The sequence below is a fragment of the Rhodamnia argentea genome, chromosome 6, assembly GCF_020921035.1.
Source record: "Rhodamnia argentea isolate NSW1041297 chromosome 6, ASM2092103v1, whole genome shotgun sequence".
NCBI classification, from domain to species: Eukaryota; Viridiplantae; Streptophyta; class Magnoliopsida; order Myrtales; family Myrtaceae; genus Rhodamnia; species Rhodamnia argentea.
In genome coordinates this window covers 9,622,866-9,634,857 of record NC_063155.1, presented here as the reverse complement: position 1 = coordinate 9,634,857, position 11,992 = coordinate 9,622,866, and the positions used below count along the sequence as shown (strand labels likewise).

General features: G+C 37.5%; 1 protein-coding gene across 7 annotated transcripts in view; it reads left to right on the top strand.

The window, feature by feature from the left end:
* LOC115741613 overlaps positions 1–11,992 on the top strand; it is a 34,713-nt gene that overhangs the window by 6,262 nt on the left and 16,459 nt on the right. Inside the window, exons 2-6 of one of the 7 annotated variants that reach the window (XM_030675601.2) lie at positions 2,001–2,068; positions 2,461–2,532; positions 3,338–3,459; positions 6,875–7,321; positions 8,005–8,709. In XM_030675601.2, coding sequence (XP_030531461.2) covers positions 2,506–2,532; positions 3,338–3,459; positions 6,875–7,321; positions 8,005–8,419 — 1,011 coding nt within the window. In that variant the 5' untranslated portion in view covers positions 2,001–2,068; positions 2,461–2,505 and the 3' untranslated portion in view covers positions 8,420–8,709. Of the gene's footprint in view, positions 1–1,812; positions 2,069–2,450; positions 2,533–3,337; positions 3,460–6,872; positions 7,322–8,004; positions 8,710–11,992 lie in introns of those variants that run through there. The other 6 variants (XM_048280487.1, XM_030675602.2, XM_048280486.1 and 3 more) reach the window with 6 other exon arrangements.

Genomic DNA, 11,992 nt, shown 5'->3' with positions numbered 1-11,992 from the left:
AAACTATAGATCACGGGTCGAAAGTGGGTAAAAAATGGATTGAGTTAAAACCCATATTTAAATAGGCTTTATAAGACTAAATTCATATTTGACTTATATTTTAAATTTATCAAACCCATGTTTGATCTAAATGAATGAAAGTGGGTTAAAGACTCGTATTGACACCTCTACCTATCACGACACAATCTAAGCAAGACTGGTCTCGTTGAATGTTGACTTGAATAGAGAGTGAAATTCGAAACGAGGTTGTTCGAAAGGAAGCTAAAGAAATGTTTACGGGCACAGACGAGCTGACCTTGGATTTAGACGGCGATCGTTGACAAACGAAGTTCCCTTCTCGGACAGAAAAAAAAAAAACCACGATGCTGGAACCAACATGAACGGAAATCGAAATCGAGGAGAGGAAAATCAAAATCAAAATTCAAAAAGAGACGGGAAATGAGACTCAGGGCGAGCAGGACTACAGTACTATTTCTCTCTCTTGTTTTTTATTTTTTTATTTTTAGAAATAAGTTTGGAACAGAAATTCGTTTGCTAACGTAATTTTTTTTGTTTAGACAAATTTTTGGCCTAGGAGTAGGTTTAGAACAAAAATAAAAAGTAGAAATTTTCTACTTTTTTATTTCTCGTAACACAAAAGGAAATAAAAAAAATTCATTGCTCACTCCTACTCTCTCTCACATCCCCATTCGCCGGCCGTCGGTCCCTCTCTTGTGTCCTTGCTGCCGTTTGCCTGCTACCATTCGCCCTTACCCTGCTCCCCTACGCTTTTCGCCATGCGCCATTCGCCGGTCTTCGTCCACCATCCACTAGTGGCCTCTCTCGCATTCCTACTACTGTTCACCGATCGACAATAGTAGAAATTTTATATTGTTATCAAACAAATTTCTGTTTTGAGAATATAAATTTTGTACTCGTTATTAAACGCGTGTCTCTGCTTTAAAAACTCGTACGGAGAGTAGAAATAGAGAAATATATTTTTGGGCTTAAATGAGCCCATAAATACCCCAAATTGAAGGAATCTCAAACCTAGGCCCACAACAACCTATTTTCACTTATGCGGTTCCTTAAAAGCCGCTAATTTCAATTTCCTTTATATATATAAAAACTCCATATTGATATAATTTTAATTTTCCACCGCCTATCTTTACCCTTGCCTTCTAGTTCATTGCGCTATTTGTAGGGTTTTTTTTCCAAATTAATTTTTTTTAAAAAAATATTTACAAAATATTTTTTAAAAATAAATATTTACACATTTCTCTTTAATAAATCCCAAAAATACTAAAAAAAATAGGAAAACTCATCTAGACGATCCAAAATCTCAAAAATCCATCATTAGGACGCCGTTTTGCTTCAACCGACCGAATTTGAACCCAATCCGATGTCGTCTACCCGATCCGCCGGTTCTTGATACATCACTATTCCACTTTCCGATTAAATTTCCGCCTTTCTAATAGATGAATATATCATGAAAATATCATTTTTTTCATATATCTTATCAATTTTATTTTATGAATATTTTAAATTAATTACATAATCACAATATTATTTATTAATTATATATCTTAATAAATTTTTATATTAATTATTACTAATTATGTTATAAAGATAAATTTCACAAGAAAAAAATTATAATATTATAAGTATCAATAATTAAAAAAATACGAAATTAAAAAAAAAAAGCCCGGTATGGGCATTGCTCGGCACCCCAACCGCCGAACGAGACCCAAATGTATAAATATTTATTTTTAAAAAATAATTTTGTAAATATATATTTTTTAAATTAATTTGGGAAAAAAACCCCTATTTGTTTCGTTATCCTCAAAATCCCCTCAGTGTCGAAGAGAATCAATCGACGAACGATCCTATAAAAGCAATCCGAAAGATTTCACCTTTTGAAGACCCTTCTCATTCGTTTCTGCATTCATTCTGTACGCAGATACCAGGAGATTGGAACTCCGTAGACCTGAGGCGAGAAGGGTTTTTCATGTCCTTATCCTCTTCAATTGCCCCAATTATTTAGCCGAGCTCGTACGATAAGAGGAGGCCACGAAGTTCATCTCTTCAGGTAAGTGCTCAATCTACACTCATTCTCTCTGTCTATCTTGTGGAATTCGTGGTTTTGAGACGTTAATTTTCGGGGGCAATTGCTTTCTGGGGTGGATGTTCTTGGTTTTGCCTGTTTTACGGCCGTTTTCTTGATGATAGATCTTCTGTTGTCGCTGGGATTGGGAAAATTCAGTCGGGGAAACTGTACATTTAATCAAAGATAGCTTGGGTTCGCTTAATTTTGTTCGCTGAGCCAACACTTCCATATAGCTCAAATAGTAACAGCCGAAAGCTATCTTTTTTAATTAATCTGCTGGAATAAAAGTGGGACTTTGTGCTTTTGCTTTAGTTTCTCTTGATTGTAACTTGAAGTTTTAGCTAAACTGTGTTCTTATTTGGCTGTGTCTTCAGATAAGGCTTGCTTGAGTAAATGGTTGGGCTCTTAAATTGGAGAAGATGGCATTGGTAACCCATCAATTTCAGGTTCTGTCAAGAACTTGACGGTTTTTCACTTATTTGTGCTTTTATTAATTTGTTCTAGAGAGATGATGTTCCTAGTTATTGGCATTTGTGTGGTCTTGGAATGAACTTTTTCTGTTGTCTATTAGCTTTAGGATATTGTTGGGTCTGCGTACACGTCAAAGTACCAGTTTACCTCACAAGATCGGTGATGAGCCATTCATGAGGTGCATTCACTTCTGTTGTTTATCCTCTTGTGGACGTGTTAGAACTTGCGTAATTTGTCTATACTGAACTGGACCTGTACTTCGTGCTGTCTTAATTTGCTTTCAGATGACGTTTGAATGATAAAGGACTTCTGGTGCCTATATTTCTGCAGTAGGATGGGTTACATAGGTGGTGATAAAAGATATATCTTGCACCAATATATTCGTACAGAGTTTCATACATATAGCAAAATATCTGAATTGGATTTTACAATTTAGTGAAACTGCATTTTGTGTTTGACTTTCTGTATAGCAATGTTTAATTTTAAAGAGATAAATTGATGAAATGCTATAGCTGAGGATACATGAACTGAATCACATCACATCCCGTGCTTATGCTTCAATACTATTTTCATTTACCATAAGAATATACTGGTGCAAGATATCAGACATGCCCTGTTTAGTCTCCAGGTCATGTGAGTCCTTATGCCATTAGGTTCGCATGATTTTTGACAGCTCTTCTATGAGTTAAAATAGATCTGGAGCTGCACTTCCAATAAATCTATTGGTATTTCTCCTAGATTGTGCTGAATCAACAGTGTTGCTCTCGTTGTGGAATGCAGGGTTCTTACGTGGCATTTCCCCCAAGACCTTTATCCTTGAGCAAAGTGCTGACCTTAAAGCGATGTTATGTGGTTGGGAAAACAGATAGACCTTTGTTGCTAAAGCATCATATTCTTTTAAGGTCTGGATTCTACTCAGTTTGTTGCCACCATACATGTTTGTTGCATAGAGTATCTACTTTGTCATGGGGAACAGGTTTGAAATTATGTATCTCAGCCCGCGTGATTGGAAAATCATATGACTGATGAAAATCTGAAAGATCCAGAGTTTTTATATTCGTAAGGTCTTGTATTTTTGTGTTAAGCTTACGTTTGTCAGCATAAATAGAAATGTAGTGGATGATTATGTCGAACTTGAATTGTTAAGTTCGCAGGCACTAGGCAGTAGGTACTAGAGTTGGGCTCTGTGCGCACGCGTGTGCACAGGGCATAGCTATTTGTATCCATCTTGATTTGCTGGAGTGGAGATACTGATTTCACAATGATACATGTGGAAAAATAGATATCTACTAAATAATGGGGAAAACTGAACTTGTTTGGAGCACTAGGGAGGATGGAGGATGAAGGATGAAGACTAAGCTAGGGCTAGGGTTGGGCTTAGATACTTCTTTAATACCATGGATGCAGCTGTAATATTCTAGGATCTTTAAAAGAGGGAGAGATAATGCTGAAAAGTAACATCTTCATTCAATGACTTAATGAAAGAGTACATAAGATGGCTCATAGAGCATCATAGACACTACCAAAATCTAACTTCCTTATTTATGACCACCTACTAACTATTGAGTAATATCCTGAAATATACTTCAACACTACCCGTCAAGCTGGAGTATCCAGCTTGCATTAGACAGGTGCAACTTTCTTTCAAAGCCTGCGACTAATGCGCCATAAGCCGGACCTTAAACTAGACAAGAAATGTGGATACATGGAATCACATTTAAGATAATGACAACTGTGTAAGTTGGACCTTATAAGAAAAATTGAATGTAATCTACGCCATGACCGGACTTGACAAGCACTGAAGAAACACATGATCATAAAAGTTGATACTTCTTTCTCACTCAACCTCGATAAAACCTTGTGGAAACCCAACTTGAATTGTGGAAATCCAAAATGCATGACCCCATGGCGCTCAACTTTGGCTGCTCAATGAAGGCATAATCAACCAGAAAAGGGATTAAGATGCATGGCAGAATGAAGGTAGAGAATAGAGAGGCTCGACTTGTGTAGACTTCATTAGCACAAGGATGCAGGTGAAAAGACTGACGAGGCTGCAGCGAACAACAACTCCCCTGACGATGACGGAAATGGCAGCAGCTCATTGGAGTTGCTCTTAGGAAACCAGAGCAGATCTGAGACCGCAATAAGCAGAGGATGATGATGCTGCTCTTGAAGATGATTGTTTGTGGCTGCTCTCAATGTTGAAGACTGGTGGACAAAAAAAAAAAAAAGGGATTTGAAACGACAAACGGTGGTGGGTGCAATGTCAGAGTAGAAATGATGATGGCAGAAATGGGGATTCTTTCGATTTATAAGACTGATGGAAAAAAGAAAGATATGGCTTAGGGTTTAATTTTGGTCCCTCTCTCTTAGTGTCTTGTCATACCATGTAAATACTGTAGGATCTTGAAGAGAGAGTGGAGAAAAAATACTTAAAAGCTTTATCTTTGCTTAATAACTTATTGAAAAAGTATGTAGGATGGTTCTATATGTAGAGCATGAGAGACATTAACAATGCCCTAACCTCATTATTTATGACCACCTACTAGTTACTGACTACTATCCATAAATATACATTTGAAGAAGCTAATGGAAGGAGATGATAATTACGAAGTTTAGGGCTTGAGAATAAGGAGATTGACTAGGTTAATTTCTATACTTGCCTACTTTACCTAAGCAGCACAATCTAGATAAAGGAGCTGTGGAGGTGTATGGACACATTGATAAGAATGAAAACATTCTTTAGAATGCAATTACTTATATCGAGGTTGTTTTAATGATGAAATTTATCCTTCTCAAGTTTGTTCCAAGCAAAAGTTGGAATTGGAACTTAGAATGCATGTAAAATTTGAATATTGCAGTTCAAGTTCTGGTGAGTACATCTTATATTAAATTCAGAACTGCTTCTAATCTATCCATATGAGCACGGTGCTGGGGAACATTTACAATCTGAATGTGGGAAATAACGATTGGTAAGTTCACAATTAGAAGTCTTTGGTTGTGTAAAAATAGGAGAATCTTGATAATTCATGTTGCTTATAATTATTAGGAATTTCAAATAAGAGCCCGAAATGCTATCGTTTTCTCAAATATGGGTCCGGAATGGATTTTATTTCAAATAAGGGCCTAAAGTGTCCTTATTTTCTTAAATAGGGATATGAAGTGGACATTGTTTCAAATAAGGGCTAAGGGCTTGACCTCACCTCCTAGTTAAGGGCATTTTCGACATTTATTTTATTTATTAGAAAAAAAATACAGGCTGAAGGGTAGCCCTCCCGCTTGTGACCGCCGGCACTTCGGCGAGGGCCAGCAACCCCGTAGACTAGAGGTGGTGTTTATTTTTTTAAAATTTAATTTAACTAAAATTAAAATTGTCTTTAACAAAAATGTCTTGATCGGCCGAAATATTTAGCCGGGCCGAGTGAGGCCCTTTTTTGAAACAGCATGACTACTTCAGGCCCTTATTTAAAACCGTCATGTAACTTCAGGTCTTTATTTGAAACAAAATCCACTTCATGCCCTTATTTGAGAAAATGAGGGCACTACTTTGGGCCCTTATTTAGAATTTTCCTAATTATTAGGAGTTATTTATGTCCGAGAAGAGGCATAGTGGATGATTAGATATCCTTTGGTGTGTAGTAATGGATGTGTCTTGTCCATATGTTTGTGCAAATTGATTGCCTGAAACATACAGGCTGTTTCTTATCATATTGTCGAACTTATTTCACTGCCGATATGTTTAAAATCTCTTAATGTTCTGTTAGATGATGTTAACAAAACATTGTCTTCTATATTTGTTCATTATGTTGGTCAGGAGAAGCTTGGAATATCAAAAACCATGGAATATTATTACCAAGTTTACTTCCTCCAAACTGAAAAAAGCGTACATGTTCCGATATGTCAATAGATTTTGGAATTGTAATTTGCTTGACTACAAAGTGTGGATGTCTTATGGCCCTGCTACTTCCTTAAAGTCTCTCTCGTACTTCTCTGCTGGCCATTATCACTACATGATCTGGCCATTTTTGTGGCAAAGCAGCTCAGTGAATTATGACCTTCAAACTTATGGACGAGCCTCACATAAGGGGTTTCTTCTCTCTGATTTCTGTTAATTCGCTCTTTTAACATTTACTTTGGTGCCTTCTCTTTCAGTTCAGACAAGTTCCTCTGGGTCATAGTAGAGTCCTTGTTCATCTTGGCTCTATTGTTTGAGATTGCTTTGGGTTGCTCTCTCTTTTAGACCTGAAATTGCTCTCTATTTTGTCAAGTAACTTCTTTCAGTTTACTGGAATTGAGATCAGATAGCTTGTTTTGCAGAGTAGTGTCTCCTCGTTTGTCTGCACCAAGAGTCAAATGTCTGAGGATTTCATCCTTTAAAGGAATTGCTCAAAATGATGAATCATCAGGCGGAGCCAGTGGGACAACCTCCAAAAGTTCTGTTAAACTCTCTTACTTACCAAATGAGAGTGATGAGACCATAGTGGAATCACCAAAGGCACAGAATGTGCCAGTTTCTTATACATCTGAAGCAGATGAAAGTATTGGTGGCTCGCCTGCTATCCAAAGATTATTCAGGAAATGGCTGACGATATTGCGCACAAGATCACCTGGTCAGCTAGTTGATGAAATTTCTGGAGAAGCCTTGCCTCCAAGGGGGGTAAGTGAAACTGGGACGCCAGTAAAGGAAAGGAGTCAGCTTATAAAAGCATTGTGGTGCCATTTTTGGGGTCTGGATGCGGCAATAAAGATTCCCTTCATGATATTGTAAGTAGCATGGTCCTTTCCTGGCATTTGCTCTCTGATCTGCCATCTGTGCCATCCTTCCCTGCTTATCCCATATGCTCTCAGGCTTTACTACAAATGCTGGAGAATATGATAATAGATATATAGTTCAGGTTAACATAGGGATAAAGGAGAAAGTAAAAAGACGAGGGATGGGTCCCTTTTTTCGTTCTGCTGAAGGTCAACAAACTGTTGATATCAGACATCTGTTTTTGATTTGACAGAACAAACTGTGAAACAGAGCAGTCATGGGTAACATTTCAACTAAAGTTGTTCGATATATTGTATTTATAATAGAAAAATATTTCATACTGAGCCAAGATTTGTCATACATCGAGATGAATTTGGAAACAACTTCCTAGAAAAACATGAATGGTAAGCAATAAGACACAGGTGGATTCATGCTTGATTTTGGAATTATTAGAACTGGAACTGTTCTTTCCCATGACTTTGTTTTAAATCCTGTAAATCATATTAGTCCTTCGACTTAAAATTGCTTATGGCAAGTGGACTCTCCATACCAACTGTCTCTGTTTTAAATCCTGTAAATCATATTATTCCTTTGACTTAAAATTTGCTTATGGCAAGTGGACTCTCCATATCAACTGTCTCATGAGCCATTACAAAAATTTATTCTGATACTTTCAATCATGTTGTATTGGCAGCGCTCCGTTGTACCTGGCTATTAATGTGGCCTATGGGAGTGAAGTCTCAAAGGAGTTGAACCCTTTGTGGATCCTGGGGCCAGTTGTTGTCGCCCTCTATGTCAAGTTGTTCCGAGGATTGTGGGCACTTTATTTGTTCACTTTCAAGCAGACAATTAAACTAGTTAAGAACTTGCCTGTGTACTACCTCACCGCCTATCAGTATATTGCAAGCGGCAAGCTAAAGGAAGACGTACGTTCTCGTGTCTGGCAACCTGTGGTGGATGTAAAGAACTTGGACTACAAGGAGCTTTCTAGAAGGAAACTGAAAGAACTGCAAGAGTGGTTGCTGGAGAGGTATTTGGATTTTGTTGAGTCGATATGGCCATATTACTGTAGAACAATTAGATTCTTAAAGAGGGCTAATCTCATTTAAGTTGCACAACTTGATTGGAGAAGGTGGGGCTATTGTTTAGGCGGTTTTTTGACTTCATGATATGGTATGAGAGCCCCCTTTTGGCCTGGGGCTCTCGGTTAGATCCTGATCAAGTCGAGTTGACAGCAAGCAGTCAGGGATATATAGATATATATAGCTTTTTGCTGGCGATGTTCTAATTCATGTATGAGATCCTCATAAATTGTTTTGTCTGGTTGCATCTGTTATTTGATTGAGAGAAGCAGAAATGACTGTCTATTCTAAACCGCCAAGCGGAGCATTTGGTTCTATTTCTGATCTATTCTTTTGTTGTTGCGTTGTTTACTTCATGCAACACGAAGACGTTGCGATGTTTGAATCTCTGAATGTATCCGCACTGTTGCACTAGATATTTTAGGTGGGTTGACCCTGCGCTAGGATATTTGAGAATCTATATGCAGTGGGGAAATGACTTTTGTGAGACCCATTTGTCCTTGAAGTTTTCTGGTTATTTCATACTTGGTTCCAATATTTTCTACAAAACTTTCGAGTTACAAAGGCAGTACCCCTCAAAATTTTGCATGGATCATTCCCAGTAGTGAATCATTACGGAGTTGATCCTGCATTTGGTTATATGTGAGGCATGACTCACCTCCAAGAAAAGGCATGTTGGTTGTGAAGTTTCACTTTGAGGAGTAATTGGTAGTCTGATAACTGATTATGTGCATTTAATGGAGATTACTGGTGGTGATATGAGAAAGATTAGACCGGAAGTTGTTATGCTCACTTTGTTATGAATGTTAAAATGAAGGATTGCAGATATTATGCATGCGTTTGAACTCGGAAAAAGGTTTAGCTAGTAAATGATTGTGAATTTTTCTGCATGAAGATTCCAATTCTTATATTGATCAGGACTAGTATTTGATCCATTCATGCCGGAATTGAATTGAAGTCTTTGTCACAGTAATGTCCTTTAAATGCCTCGCTTTTATTGGACATAAGTCGGATGAGAAGAGTAGATATACGGCAATAAGAATGTTAGGTAAGCCAAAGAAAGCTTGATGTAGGAACTTGTTGCCTTCCATAAACTTAACTGATTTTTTTCTTTTTACACATCTTATTTCAATCTTATTGTAGGAGTCCTTTATTCATCAAATGTCAGTTCCTTATCCCCAGAATAGGCATGCTCTCTTCTTGATTGTGTTGGGCCACCGCCCAATATCTACAGATTTGTTGCACGCACCAGGCACATGTGAACCCTTAGATTAGGTGCATCTGAATCGTGAGATCCGCCTAATCTAAGGTTTTACATGTCACATATGCAGATTATTTTCCAGATATTTAGACGATGACTGGCCTTGTTGCTCTTTCAATAGCAACAAGGGGATAGTGGAAAAGAACGAGCTCGACCTTATCTTGGCTTTCCGAAATGGAAACCATAGAAATCTAAACGTTTGAAGATGCATGCTCTTTGTCCTCCGGAAAAGAAATTGGATCTTGGTCAAAGGAAAGAACGTTTATTTCTAGGTGGACATCACGCATGTACAAGTATATTCCTAAAGAATCACAGAATAAGAAAGAAATTCATTTTGTCAATTGTTCATTTTGCCAATTATTCATGTATTTCATATGTAAGCTGGAACAGACTTTAGAGCTTTATGTGTCAAACATAAATCTCTAAAAGAACATCAGCAACGAAAGCAAACAGATGGCTTTCCTTCTCTTAGAAGAGATTCATCTGTGCAAAGTATGGCCGCTCTGCCCACCAAAGCCTGTGGCATGCGGATGGAAGTTCTTCGCACGTGCAAGACTCAGTTCTTTGATTTCGACCCAGAAGACCATAAGAAGAAGAAGAAGACAACATCTTCCCTCTTACATCATTCGAACTCTCGAAAGATGTTTGAACTCTTACTGCCCAAGTTCTCAGCTCTCCTACAGAAATGAATGCGCGAACAACAAACGACAGATGGAATGCACGACACGTTCCGATCTTTCTTGAGGTCGGAAAGGATTTCAGACAAAAGCGAAGTAAATAAGGGGAAAGCACTGCCAAGAACTAAGGCCTAGGAAGAAAGAGCAGCAATGGAGGCTCACAGCAGGAACGGTGGTGTTGTTTAAGGGTGTTTTTATAGAGGCTTGCAGCAGCATGTTCTAGGGCAAGAGCGAGGCCGGTAGGAGAGTGTGGGGCACCGGGCAGAGGGTTTGCATGAGAATTATTTCAAGAAGGATACTCGTGGGTGGGGCGGGCAGTTCTTGTCCTGCTGCCCGCTGTTATTTAATACTGCAAGTTGGCGACCGAGCTTATCTTCTTTTCTGGGATCTAAGCATATAAATATAATGCAAATGCATATTCCTCATCTATTCCTTATAATTCACCAATGCTTGTTTTTTTCCCCCTTTTTACAACCCGCCTCGCCATTGATTTGCCTTCGGTTTATTTCATGAGGTGGATTCTATACCTACACAATAACTTTCTAATTGTCTTGCTTTGTCATGTCCCGGATCAACTCTTATCGACTTGGACTTGCTTCCCCATGTATCTTGTTTATGTCATCGCCGTTCTGTCTAGTCAATCTTTCTGCATCGCGGGACCAGTCCCTATGTCGTCTTGATACCGGTCCCTACTGTACCTGTCTTGTGCAGCAGACGAATTTTTGTAGGTTAGGAAGCCTACCAGCCAAAAGAACGCAACTATGGGATGCTTTTTTTTGACGTTAGGGTGGCAGAAATTATTTCAATATGTTCAAACACTTCTCTCTTTGTATTTACAGTTAAAAAATGTAAATTTATCTAAGTCTCTCATGTAAGTTCCAAGACTCCCCTTTAAAAATATACTAGAATATCAACCCGCGCATTATCAATCTTCTCGTTACACTAAAGATCTAACATTGTTGCTTGTTGGATATTTTTTTTTAAAAAAAAAATTGCAATTTTTGATAGTACTCTTTATAAATCTTAATTTATCTACACGCTCTTTCAAAGAAAGTTTAGACAATTTTATGTACATATGTTAAGATACTTGGGGATTTTTCCATCAGCCAATGGAAAAATAACTTCAAAATTACCTTTAACGTGTAGGAAGATGGGTCAAATTCAGGGTTGGAGACATAGGCACAATAAAACCAAAGTGGCAAATTTTTGAATGAAATCCCACATCAACTCTAATTGTTTTGATGACTTGATTAGTCATAAAATAAAAAATTAATAAATTATTGTTAATATTTCAAAGTTGCATGTCAATAATGTGAAGTTATTCTATTTAGGAACTCCAAAGAAAAATTCTGGCACTTATGGAAAAAAAGTAAAAATAATCGTGCAAGTTATAAAGTAAAAATTATATAATATAGCTTGAAAAATTAAGTAAATTAAAAAGTTCATGGAAAAAAAGTGACAGAAAGGAGGAGAAACCAAGGGTAACTGTGAAAGTCGATGTAAATTCAGTGAAATGAAGGTTAAAAGGGAAAGATTAAAAAAACAAAAACAAAAGAAGAAGAAACGAGGGACGAAGTGACATCCATAGTATGTCCTTCAAAAATCTCTTTCGGTACATTGAATAGATAAATAGATGTATTTCCATTTTTTTTTTTCACAAAA